Source organism: Pristiophorus japonicus, chromosome 12 (genome assembly GCF_044704955.1).
Source record: "Pristiophorus japonicus isolate sPriJap1 chromosome 12, sPriJap1.hap1, whole genome shotgun sequence".
Classification (NCBI taxonomy): domain Eukaryota; kingdom Metazoa; phylum Chordata; class Chondrichthyes; family Pristiophoridae; genus Pristiophorus; species Pristiophorus japonicus.
Genome location: NC_091988.1, coordinates 169,513,440 through 169,530,900, shown reverse-complemented (window position 1 = coordinate 169,530,900; position 17,461 = coordinate 169,513,440). Strand labels below are relative to the sequence as shown.

General features: G+C 40.7%; 1 protein-coding gene across 1 annotated transcript in view; it reads left to right on the top strand.

The window, feature by feature from the left end:
* Positions 1 to 17,461, top strand: part of prpf6 (PRP6 pre-mRNA processing factor 6 homolog (S. cerevisiae)) — a 111,441-nt gene that overhangs the window by 17,829 nt on the left and 76,151 nt on the right. Inside the window, exons 4-9 of the mRNA XM_070896139.1 lie at positions 1,618 to 1,696; positions 2,058 to 2,234; positions 8,751 to 8,906; positions 9,110 to 9,204; positions 9,853 to 10,009; positions 16,105 to 16,267. Coding sequence (XP_070752240.1) covers positions 1,618 to 1,696; positions 2,058 to 2,234; positions 8,751 to 8,906; positions 9,110 to 9,204; positions 9,853 to 10,009; positions 16,105 to 16,267 — 827 coding nt within the window. The remainder of the gene's footprint in view (positions 1 to 1,617; positions 1,697 to 2,057; positions 2,235 to 8,750; positions 8,907 to 9,109; positions 9,205 to 9,852; positions 10,010 to 16,104; positions 16,268 to 17,461) is intronic.

The following is a 17,461-nucleotide window of genomic DNA, read 5'->3' as shown; positions in this document are numbered from 1 at the left end:
GCCAATCTAGAGAAACTTAGACTACTAATGGTAACGTGGTTGTAATTGATTCAGGATGCCCCTATTAATCCAGTTCCTCATGAGGAGTGCCTGAGTAGTGGTCCTAATGGGACAGCTCAGATTAACAGCTGAGCATCGTAACTGTGCTCCAGACTACCCATGAGCAGCACCACAAATGTTTAGCTAATATAAATAATCCTGACCCTTGTGCTTTTATAATAAAAGTTAGTGAGACTTTACTGTAAATAATGACTACCCATTGAATGCATTGATTAAGCCTTTGGTTCCTGTACAATTGCCTCGAGATCTGTTTAATTTCACTGGAAGCTGTAAGGTGATTTGAGGTTTTGTAGCATCTCCTTACAGTAACCTTTTGTCTGTGCACCAATTTGACTTTAACGCCAAATTACAGTCATGGTCCAGGAATGGAATGACTCTTGATGTTCATTACAAAGCTGGCACAGTAGCCTATAACCTTTTTTTCATAAGATATAACATCCTGACTTAATTGAGTAGCTAGACTCTTGTGACAGATTCGGTGAACTATTGAACTAGATATGAAGGTTACACAAAAGAATAAAATATTAGTTCATGATACATTACTCATTATCTTATTGTCAAATTAACATTCACTTGGTCATTGATGATGAGACAGGTTTACTTTACATTACAAGTGAGTGTTAAGTGAGCGTTCTCGCTCAGGACAACATCCCCAGCATCGAATCACTGACCACGCTCAATCAGCTCCGTTGGGCGGGCCGTGTCGTCCGCATGCCCGATACGAGACTCCCAAAACAAATGCTCTACTTGGAGCTCCGACATGATAAGTGAGCCCTTGGTGGGCAGAGGAAACGCTTCAATGGAGTCCCTGGCCCAAGACCGCACAAAGTGGAGGAAAAATATCCGGGAAGACGACGAACACCTCGAGTCTCTATGCTGAGCGCAAGCTCTAACCAAACGTTAACAGTGTAAGGGGCACACGGCATCCCAAGCATCCCACCACCCGTTCCTTCAACCACCATCTGCCCCACCTGTGACAGACTGTAGGTCCCGCATAGGACTCTTTAGTCTCTCAAAAACTCAATTTTAGCGTGGAAGCAAGTCATCCTCTATTCTGAGGACCTGCTTAAGAAGGAGAAGGATGCATTGTTCTCTTTGCTAATGGCACCATCCTCTTTGGAGTGGTTAACTTTTCTTCCGAAACATTAGACAAAATCACCGCAGACAAACACAGAATTGGTCAGCGCATGAGCAGATGATGTGTTTTCAGCACTGGAAGAACTAAATTGGCAAGAAAGGTTGCAATACAATTGGTCTGAATCTATCTACATTCCTGCATCAAATTTATGATGTCTCTATCCTTACTATTAACTCTAGATCTATCCTGTCCACTATATAAAAAGTTTGCTATAAAAATCAAATGCAATGAGAGTTTCAAATAAGGTTTGATTTTAGGGTCCAAGTTTTGGATTAATTCTCTTTGTACTACATTTCTTGGAAGTAGTTGTTGGACATTTGTTTAACAAATCTATTTAATGTTCTGATTTGAAGGTATGTATTTTCATTTCTGTTTGGATGCGCGCGTTTTAAATTTAAAATTACTTTCTCTTTAAACAGGGAACAACGTGAAAAAGAAGAAATTGAGAAGTACCGTATGGAACGTCCAAAAATCCAGCAACAGTTTTCTGATCTGAAGGTAATTTTTTTTGTCTTTCAGCTTAAAACTCCCATCTCTTTATGGTATTTTCTCCTTTTACTTCTTCATTGAATTCTCTGTGTCATGCATTAACCTTGCTAAGAGACTTGAATTCGGTAGCCAAGAACACGCTATAATGACCCAATGGGTGCTGCTTCACTTCTGTGACAAAGTAGTTTAACTCTACTTGGTCCCTTACTGAGGTGAGGTATAGTAAGTGTGGCCCAGTGCCCTATCAGTTTGCCACATAATGTGTCAGGGCCTAATGCATTGTTATCTCTTGATTTGTAAGTAAATTATATTATCTCTTGTAGGAATCTTTTGATGTTTATGTAACACGTTTAAAAAAATGTCTCTTCAGAGAAAACTCTCAGAAGTTACAGAAGAAGAATGGTTGAGTATTCCTGAAGTTGGGGATGCTCGTAACAAACGCCAGCGAAATCCTCGCTATGAGAAACTGACACCTGTACCAGATAGTTTCTTTGCCAAACATTTGCAAACTGGAGAACAACACACATCTGTGGATCCCAGACAAACGGTCAGTATCACTGAAATATACAAATGCACTAGGATATTCAAAGCTGAATGATCTTAGCCAATAAATTTACATTTTTTTTAACATTGTAACCTCATTAATTGTTCTTGTATATTTTAATTAGTTTTTTCAGTGTAAAACATGTTATCACTAAATATAGAGATGGTTTGTAGTTCTATAGATGTTATAACATGTGAGCCATATAAAATTACCTGTTGGCAGATCTCGCATTGAAATATGTCAATGGCAAGACTATTTTATAATAATGCTGAATTGTACTTTAGTGGACATGGGATTGGTGCTGTACATGCGCATTGGGGCCCCAGTGTAAAGAAAAACAGCCAGAAAAGCAACATAGATTAAACTCTGGAAAACAAATCCAAAATCAAATAATTTCACCAGTATTATACATCAAAAAAGCATTTAAGGAAAATTGTCTGATTACATATGCATGTACTGCAGATTTGGAGGCCATACATGGTGCAATAGGACCCTATTCTAAGACAAAATCAGGTGAGCAAGCCCAGCATAAGGCAGCATTTTGCAAGATAAGTAAAATTTAAGCTTCAGACTGGTAAGGGGGAGGGGGGGCGGGCAGGCTTGCGGAAGGAATCGTTGCAGAGATTTCAAGTACAGGAAAGACAGTCCTATGGGCAAGTTTAATAACTTGAGTGTGAGTTTAATTATTTGATGTATTTACATGGGGTTTGAACTCGCATTATTCCAAGAGTGCTACTACTCAGCCAAGCTGACAGTGCATTGGATGTAAATTAGGTAATAGGGGTAGATACAAAATAAAAAATCTACTATATGCTTGGTGAGAAGGAAAAATCCAATGTTGGTATTCCTTTCTATCCCTCTGTTTTCCCCATCTAATAAAGTAGCATGTTGTGCTTTAGCTGGTTGATATGTTGCATAGTTTATACTCAATATTTTTATTTGGTTCTGGTTGCTAAGACCCAGTTCTGCTCACTGAGAGATAGGAAAACATCGAGGCTGTGGAGGTGGTTCATAGAAGGACATTGAAACTCGGCCCTAGTATCAGAAGATTGAGATACGATCAAAGATTAGAGATTCTTGAGCTGATCAATCTTGAAAGGAGGTGATCGTAAAGGGAGATAAGATAGTACATGGTGTTTTTAAAAATCATCATCAACGGGCACTCCCTCTGAATCGAGGAAGACTTGCTTCCACTCCTGAAGTGAGTTCTTAGGTGGCTCAACAGTCCAATACAAGAGCCACAGGCTCTCTCACAGGTGGGACAGATAGTCGTTGAGGGAAGGGGTGGGTGGGACTGGTTTGCCACACGCTCTTTCCACTGTCTGCGCTTGTTTTCTGCATGCTCTCGGCGTTGAGACCCTCAGTGCTCAGCACCCTCTCAGATGCACTTCCTCCACTTGGGGCTGTCTTGGGCCAGGGACTCCCAGTGGCACTTTGTCAGGGAGGCTTTGAAAAAAGGCAATTCTGGAACACTGCAAAGTGAACCGTAACAATAACATAAGGAGCACTGATTCAAACTCTTAAAACATAACCTAAGGACATGAAGTTTTTCACACTGAATGGATGTCTGGGCTGGGTAGTGATGCTGAAAGCCCTGAAATAATTTAAGAATTAGTTGGATGCTGTGATGGAGAGGCACTGTAGGCGCTTACTGAATAGCTTTCCTCATCCACAACACATGAGAGTATTATTTTTAAAGAAAACTGTAGTTCTGAGCCATCTTGTGGTGTTTTGTGTTCGGTATTGTTTTGTACAGTGACCATAATGTCTTAATTATCTAATATATTTGAATGATGTAAATTTCTTCCACATGACAGTTTACTCACTTAGGTTTATACTGTGACACTTGTACTGTGAGTCCACAGCAACAAAAAAGATGACCTGTCATTAGAAGATGAAAACACTAGCTGAAAAACATTCATCTTAATTAAGTAGTACTCAGCCCAGTATCGTGAGATAAATTAGAACCTATGGCTAGGAAAATGTGTAATGAATGCGTGAACCTCCCCAAGTTGCCTTTGGATAAAAATCCTTCTCAAGTGAATTGTACAGACTCCAGCATGGAGCACTATATACTATTGGTGCTCGAGTATTTACTTGCCTGACTTCTTTTAAACCAATGAATCTGCTGCACAATGTGAGAATATGGCAAATTTAAGCCAATTTCTGGTCACTTTAATAATCAGAATCGACAATCTGGTGGATATATTGTGTTTAATCAGAGTTTAAGACGGAATATAACACATTAGTTATATCGCAAAAACATGCAACCGTAACAAATAGTTAATACCCATCCCGATCGGACAAATGCCTGGCGCATGTGAGCAGTTCTCTGGCTTGCAGTCTGTTTATCTGTTTAGAGCTTCCTTCAATAAAGCATGGAATCACTGTGTTCGACCAGTTCAACTTCTGTTTCGCTCAGCCCTCGCACCGCCTGTGCGAGCAACCTTGAGGAGGCTACCTTTATTCCATTTTTAGGGGTGGGCCTGACCCTTGATATTGACCTAACCTTTTGACCTATAGAGCTTTCCCTAAAAACTTAATATCCAATAAGGCTTCTAGTTCTTTGTCTTGATTCTCGAAACAAAGCCTGTCCTAAAGATGTTATGATTTTGACCACATGTCACTGTTTACACGAATCCAGGGTTTCTTCCTGTGGAAATCTCTCTTGTCCCTATTCTCTCCTTTGATCCTATGAGGCCAGTCCAGAAAACTGCTCACCCCAGTGTTATCTCTTTTACGACATAGCAACATGTTTATGTTAACTCTCTCAAACGCCATCCATTTAAAGTCTTCTTGAAACAAATTGCCTTAAAGATACATAAACAAAACTAAAGCTTTAACTTGAAAATCACAGATAATGGGTGTCATAGTGCAAAATACAACAGCATCTCAGCAGGGTACCAAGACATTAGCATGTGTAAGCATCTTGAATAGACAATTCGTCTCCAGTTCAAAACAACGATTTAAACACAGCATTCCTATCAGTTTCAGTTTTATACATTTGTATCAGTTTTATACATTTTTAGGCATTCCTGATTTCTCACAAGTTAACATAGTTTTCAGCAAATACTGAATACTGGAAGTGTTTTTGGCATGGGGGACATCTACTTAGGATGGGAGACTGAGCAACAAGAATAATATACATTTTATATTGACGATGCTAATATGGTTATTCTCCTGAGAAAGTAAAAGGATTTCAGTGATGTTATTGCGGTTTCTATTTTCTATTTTCTTCAGCAAATGTCCCACCTTATTAAAGAGAAGCACTTAAATTGCACCTTACACATTGCCTGCACTTGAATGGTGAAGCCTGAGGCAACCCCTCCCACCCCCCCCCCAGGATATTGTGCCTCTGGCTTCTTTTCCATAAAGCTGGCAAGCTGTGGAGATTGAAACAGCCCGCCTGGCAAAGTGTTTGAACTCGTGTAAGTGAGGAAGGTTGCGGCTGACTGGGTTGGGAGGTAGCGGGGGAGCAACGGCTGTCCGTCTTCTTTGAATATAGGGTCGGGTGGACCACTTTCATGCAAGTATATATTATAAACTTGCCTCATTGGTTGCAACTCTTGTTGAATTACATGTAGGCCTGGTTTTCCTGAGTGCAAACCGTCTAATAGTTTTTTTTTGCTTATTTGCATTTGGCACCGCATTGCGATTTTAAAAAAAATGTATATATTTTTGTGTATTTACCAGTATGATGCCAGTGCACTTTTGGCTCATGATGAGTGTGTACCTTCTGCCCGCCATATTGGAGGATTAGAGTGCTATTTCGTGCCCAAAAAGCTAGTGCTGTGCAGCTGCATTTCTAGGCCAATTTCTCCTGCCCCCCCCCCCCCGCCGCCAAAAAGATTGGATGACCAGTAAAACTGATTTGGATGTGTTTGTTGAGTAAGCAGTGTTTGATTACTGATGTTGGACCTTTTAATGTCCACTTCGGTTCATTGGATATAGCTAAAGGGATCAAGGGGTATGGAGATAAAACAGGAAAGGGGTACTAAGGGATGATCAGCCATGATATTGAATGGTCAAATGGCCTACTCCTGCATCTATTTTCGATGTTTCAGCAAAAGGAATATGCTGTTGGAGGCCTGGTTTAATGTCTTGTCTGAAGCATGGTATCTCTGCCAATAGAGTCCCTCACTACTGCACCTTGAAGTCAATCTAGCTTATGTCCTCGAGTCTGAGAGTGGGACTTGACCACCTGCGTGAGCTGAAACTGCGACCAATTGAGCCAAGTTGGTTTATCAGTTTATTCATGTATTGATGGGTTTCAGTTTTTTTTCGTCTTTGCACTGTGCACCCTCACTATATGGACTGCAGCGGTTGACCCGCTGCCACCTTCTCGAGGGCAACTAGGGATGGGCAATAACTGCCGGTCTTATCAGCGATGCCCACATTCCAAGAATGAATTTTTAAAAATGCATTAAGTGTAAATAAAATATACTTACATCTATTAGAGTTTACTTGAATGTACTTCTAAGTGCAGTAACCCAACCATTGATATTTTTTGTATAATTTTACTTTAACCACCAGATGGCAGTGTAAGTTTTAGCATCTTTGGCATTTGGGGATCAGTTGTATAACTGTCGCTGGAACTTACAGCAGCATGTCATTACAAAAATAATGCACTTGATTATTCACAATGTGTGGGGCAGGTACATTCAGGCATATAAATGCTGTACAGGTAGAATGTCCGAAATCAGGAGTTCTAAAAACCGGAATGTTCCAAAAACCGGACGTTGTGCAGATCGCAGGAGTCGATGTCCGTAATCCGGAAATATATTCCAAAAAGCGGAATTTTTTTTTCAATGCCGTATGACACACTTGAGAAAACAGGAGGAGAAGTCATGATACAGATTAAAAATCTGATTAAGGGCAAGACAACCTGTGGAATTTTATTAAGATTGGTAGACTTGCCCATGGTATGAGGAGGATATCAAATGAAGAATATCAGAGCTACAAAACTTCAAATTTTAGAGTACTGAAGCAAGGAGTTGTCCGAGGTACACATTCTAAGCGCATTCACAGCAACCTCGGGCGCAGAGTTTGATGCGGGCAATTCATTGAGGCGTGACTGTGATTTTCCAGGATCAAGAGGGTGTAGATGAGCCATGGCATCCTCGCTGGGAACCTCTCCACACTCCCCATCCCAGTCGTTCCCACTTTTGCTGCCATAAGAAGCCAGAGCATCGATTGCCAACATTTGGATCCCGCTTGGTAAATAACACGTCCTGGCAGATTGGCAAAACTTGAGGAACGTTCGGGTTAAAGTCGATCGACAAAGGACAGCGGCTTCCTCGCGATGGCTTTGCTTTTAAATTCTGCGTATTTCTATTGGCTCAATCTTGTATTACCTTGGATTTCGGTGAAGCTTTTTCTTTTATTATTTACAACAGAAAAATGGGAAATCTGGAAATACCTGAAACTCGGCCCAGGGGTTTCAGGATTCGGGACATTGGATATCTATTCCGAAATCCGGAAAAACCTGAAAACCGGTATGGCCTCGGTTCCGAGGTTTCCGGATTTCGGAGGTTATACCTATACAAATATTTAGAAAATTCAGATATGTGACATCTGCTAGTGGGTTGGAGTAACTGTGGGTCACATGCCCTTTTCCTTTGTAGAATATGCAGCAATTGTTTTGGTTAGCACTGTGATAACTTTTCAAACATAACAGATGTGAGTAAAATATACACATGTGTAAAATATACATGTATAATGTTTGGGACATTTTGATAGCTCAGTTGGCAGTACTCCTGACTCAGGCAGCCATGGGTTCAAGGCTACACCAGGACAAGCATATAATCAAGGCTGCCATTTCAATGTTGTACTGAGTGAATCCTGCATTTTTGTAGATTCTGTTTTTTGTATGAGATGTTGGCCTGTTCAGGTAGATGTAAATATCTCGTGCCACTATCTGAAAAAGAGCAGTGTTATGGCCAACATTTCTTTCCTCAATCAGCACCATTAAAAAGAATGCAGATTAGCTGGTCATTCATCTCACTTGTTTATGGGGCATTGCTGTGTGCAGCTGACTGCCACTTTTGCAGACATAACAAGCAATTAATTATTTTTGAACTACCGTTAAGTGCTTTGACATGTCTCAAGGATGTGATAAAGCATCATACAAATGTAAGTTTGTTCTTCAACTGAGCGAAAAGCATGTTCAAATAAGCAATATTGCCATGTAATTAAAATCACTTTATCTCCATTAATGGTTTAATATTAATTGAACACTCATCAGTACGTTATTGAACTTCAAGTATGCTTTTGGCAGTCATTTGGATATTTTTCAGTTTTTAAAAAAAAATGTTTAATTGAAACTAAATCAGATCCTATGAAATGGGATACTATGTATTAAATCTAATTTTATTTCACTTTGTATTTCTGTTTCCGGTAGAAATTATAATTGTGGCACAATTTGTATATAAAGGATTAGGTTCTTCGTATTACAGTTATGTATTATGCCTCATGTAATCCAGTGCAGAGTTTGCTAAGTGCTTATTGTTTTATTTGTAGCAATTTTCTGGCTTGGCATCTCCTTTCCCTGGTGGCTTAAATACACCATACCCAGGTGGAATGACACCTGGTCTTATGACGCCTGGATCAGGAGAGTTGGACATGAGGAAAATTGGTCAAGCCCGAAACACCCTGATGGACATGAGACTGAGCCAAGTAGGTGAACGGCAATATGGCTAATGGTGTGACGAAATATTATATACAGAATGTAAAGCAGAACACACAGACACTTCCTGGGGGAGGGGGAATAATTTAGCACTAAAAATGTACCTGATTATTAGTAATGTGGAGTCTAAAATGCACATTTTTTCTTAATTGTGCACTGGACAACATAAATGTAATTGTTCTCTTTCCTTGAGGTATCTGATTCTGTCAGTGGACAAACTGTTGTTGACCCTAAAGGCTATCTGACTGACTTGAACTCTATGATTCCAACACATGGTGGAGATATTAAGTAAGTGTATTGTAATTGGAGTTGAAACATACCTTTTGGTCACCATGAAAAATCCAATTGTAACCCATTGTGATTTGAGACCTGAAGCTCTTGCTGTTGTGACTTTTCCTTTGTAATGCTGCTCTGTTTCTTTCCAATATCTATCTATACCAGCACAGCAAAAGCCTTGGCTCGCTCTGAACACCAGCTCGTGTCATTCTTTTTCCGCCCCGCCCACCTGAATAAAATATCTGCAAATTAAGGTCAAAATTAAACAAGACACAAGATATTCCAGTTAACAGCTTCCTGAGAAGAAAATAGAAATATTAGCAATACCACACAACTGTATTTTTAGGCAAAGGGTTTTGGTAGTGAGGGCTGGACCACCTCTTTAGCACTTGCCTCATGTAGTAACAGCTGGCATTATTACACTGTCTGGCGTGGCTAAATAGGAAATTCAGAACAATGACGAATGAGCAATTTTATTGGACGAGTGACTTTTGCTTCATCAAAATGTGTAGTTTCTTAGTTACCCTTGAAATTTTTATTACTATTTTTTTTAGAGATGAATGATGATTACTGCTGTACACTGTAACAGAGGTGCAAATTTTTTGTTTAAGAGTTTACAAAAATATCTGTTTACAGTTAAATACTATCTTCTTGTAACAGTGACATTAAAAAAGCCAGATTACTACTTAAGTCGGTACGCGAGACCAACCCTCATCATCCTCCAGCATGGATTGCATCTGCAAGGCTTGAGGAAGTAACAGGCAAACTGCAGGTGGCCAGGAATTTAATTATGAAAGGAACAGAGATGTGCCCAAAGGTAATCAATGTTTTCAGGTGGTTTGGTATTGTGCACTGAATAGACTTTTTTGAGTATTTTAATTTGACAAGGACTTTGTTCCATTTTGTTTTATTTGAATGTCTGTATTTCACCGTATAATAGTATATAGTGAATGTAGTGCATAAATCTCAGTAGCTTTAGGTGTTGATTTAATCCACGATTGTGTCATGACGTTGCGATATCTTTCTGTAATTTGATATATCCACCAATTTCATTCATTTACTAAATCTTGTTCAACTCCAGAGGTTCAACTGAAGATGTGTTTCCTGGTTTCTCCATTTTCAAGCTCCCTCACTAGTGCTCTTGCTAATTGTGTGATTCCATTGCCACCTTCAATGCTATTGGTATCCTGTATTAGGGAGGAACAAACTGTCAATGAAGACTGCATGTTGTCCGTGGTTCATTTTTCTCTAGGTTTTTGTTGGCATTCCTGCAATTTATTTCTCATCTCTCTTCCTTGCAGCAATCTCTATTGAAATCCGAGCCAGCTTATGCTGTAGTGCTGATTTCATCAGTCACAACAACTTGTACTTTTAATATGGCTAAACATTCTAAGGTGCCTCACAAAAGGGAAGAGAAATTAGATTGAGAAAGAGTTAGAAGAAGTTGCCAAAGGCTTTGTTAAAGAGGCAGGTTTTGAAGATGAGGAGACATATAATATGGTGCAAGGGATTTGGAAGAAAATTCCAGGGCACAGAGCCATGATGGCTAAAAGCTTACCACTGATAAATTGGAGGAAGTGGGATGCACAATAGTGAAAGGAATGAACTTGCAAGATGGGAATGATACTTTTGCTCTCACTTCTTAGGCCCAGAAAATTGGGTAGTAAAATTGCATCAGGATTTCTGCTGCACTCTAGTGGATGATTTTTGGTTCTGAAAATTATCTCCCCGAGAATGAATAACCCATTCATTGCATTGACCTCCACTGAACAGAATGGCTGGCAATTGCTGGCCTTATCATTAGTTAGGTCCACATTAATATTAATTGGACAGAAGAGTTAGGTAAAGGAGATAAGGGAATAGAGATCTTACAATGTGTACAGAACATCTCTCTAAATCAACGTGTAAAAAGCCCAACAAGGGAGGATTCGCTATTGGATCTAGTCATGGGAAATGAACCAGAGCAGATAAGAGAAGTAAAAGTAGGGGAACATCTGAGCAATAGTGACCATAATATAAGACGCTTTAAGATGATAATTGAGAAGGACATAAGTATGACGAAAACAAAGGTAGTAGATTGGAGAAAAGCTGATTTTAAAGGGCTGAGAATAGAACATTTGGAAAATAAAATGGCAATATTGGCAAAAAACGATGTATTGCAGCAATGGGAAACATTTAAAACGGTGTTCAATAGAGTGCAGGAACAATATATTCTGTTAAAAGGAAAGAACAAACTAAACACTAATGAAACTCCATGCATAAATAAAGCCATAAGGGAACAATTGAAGGTAAGGAAAAGGCATACATTAAGTACATAGACAGCAGGGGAGTGCATGGTATGGGAGAATATGAAAAGATTAGGAGAGAAGTTTAAAAAAAAAAATTAGGAAGGTAAAGAGAAACTATAAAATTAAATTGTCAAGGAACATAAAACAAAATAGTAAAATATTTTACAGGCAAGTCAATAAAAAAGGAAGGTTGGGATGGGAATAGGGCCATTAAAGGATAGACAGGATAAGACCATAGGTAACAATGAGAGATTGCAGAAATATTAAATAATTGTTTTGCTTCAGTATTTACCAGGGAGATAGAACAGGTGAACATGACATTGAATGATGAGATTAGTACATTTAAAATAAAAAGAGGAGATATATTAAATAAACAAATCAAATTCAGAAGATAAAACCCCTGGTCTGGATGGATTGCCTCCACACATTTTAAAATAATCTAGGGAAGAGACAGCGGAGGCCTTACTACACATTTAATAATTCATTAGAAAAAGGTGTAATGCCAGAGGACTGGCGGATAGCTAAGATAATACTTATATTTAAGAAGGGGGATAGAACATGTTCAGGGAATTATAGACCAGTCAGCTTAACATTTGTGGGCGGAAAAATAATGGAATCTCTACTAAAGGAGAAAATAGAAGAACATCTAGAAACCAAAAATATAATAATGAATAGTCTGCATGGATTTCAAAAGGGAAAGTTTTGCTTAATCAATCTCATTGAATTTTTTGAAAAGGTAACAGAGAGTAAACATTGGTAATATAGTAGATGTAATTTATCTAGATTTTCAAAAGGGTACCGCAAGGTTCTGTGCTGGGGCCCCAGCTGTTTACACTGTACATTAATGATTTAGATGAGGAGATTAAATGTAGTATCTCCAAATTTGCGGATGACACTAAGTTGGGTGGCAGTGTGAGCTGCGAGGAGGATGCTGTGAGGCTGCAGAGCGACTTGGATAGGTTAGGTGAGTGGGCAAATGCATGGCAGATGAAGTATAATGTGGATAAATGTGAGGTTATCCACTTTGGTGGTAAAAACAGAGAGACAGACTATTATCTGAATGGTGACAGATTAGGAAAAGGGGAGGTGCAAAGAGACCTGGGTGTCATGGTACATCAGTCATTGAAGGTTGGCATGCAGGTGCAGCAGGCGGTTAAGAAAGCAAATGGCATGTTGGCCTTCATAGCAAGGGGATTTGAGTACAGGGGCAGGGAGGTGTTACTACAGTTGTACAGGGCATTGGTGAGGCCACACCTGGAGTATTGTGTACAGTTTTGGTCTCCTAACCTGAGGAAGGACATTCTTGCTATTGAGGGAGTGCAACGAAGGTTCACCAGACTGATTCCCGGGATGGCGGGACTGACCTATCAAGAAAGACTGGATCAACTGGGCTTGTATTCACTGGAGTTCAGAAGAATGAGAGGGGACCTCATAGAAACATATAAAATTCTGACGGGGTTAGACAGGTTAGATGCAGGAAGAATGTTCCCAATGTTGGGGAAGTCCAGAACCAGGGGTCACAGTCTAAGGGTAAGGGGTAAGCCATTTAGGACCGAGATGCGGAGGAACTTCTTCACCCAGAGAGTGGTGAACCTGTGGAATTCTCTACCACAGAAAGTTGTTGAGGCCAATTCACTAAATATATTCAAAAAGGAGTTAGATGAGGTCCTTACTGCTAGGGGGATCAAGGGGTATGGCGAGAAAGCAGGAATGGGGTACTGAAGTTGAATGTTCAGCCATGAACTCATTGAATGGCGGTGCAGGCTAGAAGGGCCGAATGGCCTACTCCTGCACCTATTTTCTATGTTTCTATGTTTCTATGATAAGTTACTCCATAATCGATTGATGAACATAGAATGTGGAGCCAGGGGACAAGTAGCAGAATTGATAGCAAGCTGGCTTCAAGACAGAAAGCAGAGAGTAGGAGTGAAAGGTAGCTATTCATAGTGGCAGAAGGTGGACAGTGGTATTCCACAAGGATCAGTGCTAGGAATACTGTTGTTCACAATTTATATTAATGATTTAGACTTTGGAATCAAAAACACAATTTCTAAATTTGCAGATGAAACCAAATTGGGGGCGATAGTCAATACTGAGGAAGACTGCAACAAATTAATGGAGGACATTAATAAATTGCCGATTGGGCATATAATTGCCAAATGAAGTTCAACACATATAAATTTGAGGTATAACATTTCGGATTAAGAATAGGGAGATCAATTATTACTTGGAGGGTGAGAGGATCAAAGAGACCTCTGGGTACAAATGCACATATCACTAAAAGTTGCGACACAGGTTAGCAAGACCATTAAAAAAAAAAGCAAACCAAGCACTTGGGTTTATTTCTAGAGGTAAAAAGAATTGACAAGTAGGAAAGTTATGCTAAACCTGTATCGAACCTTGGTTAGACCACACTTAGAGCACTGCGAATAGTTCTGGTCGCCTTATTATAAAAAGGATATAAAGGCACTGGAGGGTGTGCAGAGAAAATTTACAAGGATGATACCAGAAATGCGAGGGTATACATACCAGGAAAGGATGAACAGGCTGGGTTCCTTTTCTCTTGGGGAAAAAAAAGAAGGCTGAGGGATGACCTAATATAGGTCTTTAAAATTATGAAAGGTTTTAGGTAGTGGATCCAGAGAGAATAGCCCCAAGTTTCCACATGATTTGCTCCTGATTTTTAGGAGCAACTGCTGTAGAACGGAGTATCTTAGAAATCGGAATTCTCCACATTTAGTTTTCTGCAGTTCTAGTCAGGTAGAACAGTTTCACTTTGGAACTGAATTTTTTTTTCAAAAGGGGGCGTGTCCGGCCACTGATGCCTGATTTGAAAGTTTCCAGTGAAAACGTACTCCAAACTAACTTAGAATGGAGCAAGTGAAGATTTTTGTACGCTTGAAAAAACCTTGTCTACAATTTAAAAAATCAGGCGCAGGTTACAAATTAGGCGTCGGGAACGAGGTGGGGGGGGGGGGGGGGGGGGAAGGGAAGTCATTAAGTTCTACAATCAATCCTTAGTTATACTTATACAAATATTATACAAATAAATCCAACCTGAATAAAAATTTATAAGCAAAGAAAAGATTAAATAAACCATGTTCCTACCTGTGTGAAAGTGCTTCAGGCAGGCCTTTCAGGCAGCGGTGTGGCGTCGGTCTCGGGGCCAGGCAGCAAGCAGCGCTTCAGGCAGCGGTGTGGCGTCGGTCTCTGGGGCAGGGGCAGGCAGCAAGCAGCCTTGGTGCTTGAGGCAGGCCTTCATTCCCCGCGAAGATGCAGCACCCGGACGGACTTGAGGCCATTCGGCCATGGGATTGCAGCGGCGTCAGTGGCTGGTCGGGAGCAGCAGCAACCTTCTAGCTGTGAGGGGGACTGACTGCTAAAAGCGCTCCCTCACACACAGAAATATCAAGAAAATTAAAATGCAAGCCTTTGCAAGGGTTCAATAAACAAATTTTCACTTTTTCTGCAGCACTTTTAAAAATGGCCGAGTGCCAATGTTTACTTCAGACTGCGCGTGCGCGAACGCTCCAACGCGCACGCGCAGGGTTGCCGGCACCAAAAAAACTCATTTAAATTGTACCCGCCCCCTCCCACTTATAAAATTGGCGCGAGTGGTAGGCTCCGCCCCCTGTGCGCCACGCCAAGCAGACACGAGCTGCAAGGAGCTCGAGAATACCGCGTTTTTTTCAGGCGCCCAGCTCTGAGGGGGGCCTTTTTCGCCGCGTGTGGAAACTTCGGGCCAATGTTTCCACTTGTGGGGAAGAGCATAGCTAGAGGCCATCAACATAAGCTAGTAATCAAGAAATCCAATAGGAAATTAGGAAGACAATTATTTACCCAAAGAGTGGTGAGAATATGGAACTCGCTACCACGGAGTGGTGAAAGTGAATAGTATAGATGCATTTAAGGGAAAGCTAGACAAGCATATGAGGGAGAAGGGAATTGAGGGTAGATTTAGATGAGGAAAGATGGGAGGAGGTTCGGGTGGAGCATAAACGCCGACATGGACCAGTTGAGCCGAATGGCCTGTTTCTGTGCCGTATATCCTATGTAATCCACATTAGCCACTGCCACTCCAGTCTCCCAGGTATTCGTGAATGGGTAGGATGAACAGAGGGCTATTGTATGTAGAAATTAAGCCTAGTTGAGGGAGGGGCAAGTTGGATGTCTTTCCCACAGAGGGGAGAGTTATAAAATGTAAGGGGCTACATTTAAACTAGTTAAATATAGGAGCAACCTGAAGTACAATAATCTACTCTACTAATCAGAAAATTAATTAAAGGAGTGACTTCAGACTCCTTATGCAAGTATTAAATAAGTGTATTATGAAAAATTGCCTTGTTTTAATCCACTTGGAGTAAGTAATTTGAATTTATTTTCTGATTACCACTCCGTGAAACACCTTGGGATGTTTTTCTACATTAAAGGTATATAAATGCAACTCTTTGTTGTAAAAGTGTATGGAGATATCTTAATATACCATTATGGTTGATTGAGGATTATGAAAATTGCTGATTGTCAGTGAAGGCAATCATAGCCTTTGGATCAATTTCAACTTGTTCATAAAGTAAATCAAAGTTAGCCTAATTTATTTTCAGTAAATTACATTGTGTATTTTTAGAGTGAAGATGTTTGGTTGGAAGCAGCACGACTACAGCCTGGTGACACAGCTAAAGCAGTGGTAGCAAATGCTGTCCGACACTTGCCACAGTCTGTTCGCATATATATACGTGCTGCAGAATTGGAAACGGATATCAGAGCCAAGAAACGAGTTTTGAGAAAAGGTGAGTACCGAGTTTGCTGTTAAACACTTTCATCTTTTTGGTCTAAGCATCTGCACTTGGAAAAAAAAATACAAAACAAATAAGGAGAAGGTGGCACATTGTTGATAGCACATTGTTCTTTTGCCTTTGAAATCTAGTTTTAAAAAACCCAGTGGGACCAGTAGAAAGTGTCCTCTTATAATTATAAATAATGAGCCAGTTTCAGTCCATTTCTTAATGGGTGTCGTTCCCCAGAACAAAGCTGTCCACAAATAGGTACTAAATAGCCGGATCACGTAAGAGAGGCAACGCAACCTGAGGCTAAAGAGGAAGTGTATGGGGTACACACCTTCACCACTAAAAGCCCTCTAATCATGTTAAAAGTCAAAGTCCATGGAATCTGGGGGCGAGTCATGAGCCAGTTATGAGTCAGAAGGCTTTTGAGAAACTGGGGCAATAAGGCACAAAGGCCAAAACTAAGCCCTATCCACACCAAGCTGCGCACTTAGACCAAAGAGCTCATACCAGTCATTGGCAGTGCGGCAGTGAAGGTATCGTACGATGGAGCTGTGCCTGATTTACCACTGGATTCTACTAGGCGATGGCCCAGCGCTGTTCAGCAGAAGATGGCTAGGAAAGATCTGATAGAACTGGGACGACATCAAAGCACTGTCTTCGGTGGATGACGCCTCGTTCGCCCAAGTGCTAAACAAATTCCTGTCGTTATTCGAACCAGGCATCAGCAACTTCACAGGCGGAAAAGTGCAGATCGATCTAGTCCCTGATGCAAGACCTGTTCATCACAAGGCCTGAGCTGTTCCATATATGATGCAAGAGAAAGTCGAGATCGAGCTGGACAGACGTCAACGAGAGGGGATCATATCGCCAGTCGAGTTCAACGAGTGGGCCAGTCCGATTGTTCCGGTGTTGAAAAGCGATAGCACGGTCGAAATCTGCGGGGACTACAAGGTAATGATCAACCGAGTCTCGTTACAGGACCAGTACCCACTACCCAAAGCGGATGACCTGTTTGCAACGCTAGCAGGGAGGAAGTTGTTCACCAAGCTGGATCTAACCTCTGCTTACATGACACAGGAGCTGGCTGAACCTTCAAAAAAATTGATGTGCATCAATACTCACAAAGGACTGTTCATATACCACAGATACCCTTTTGGGATTCACTCGGCTGCGGCCATCTTCCAGAGGAACGTGGAG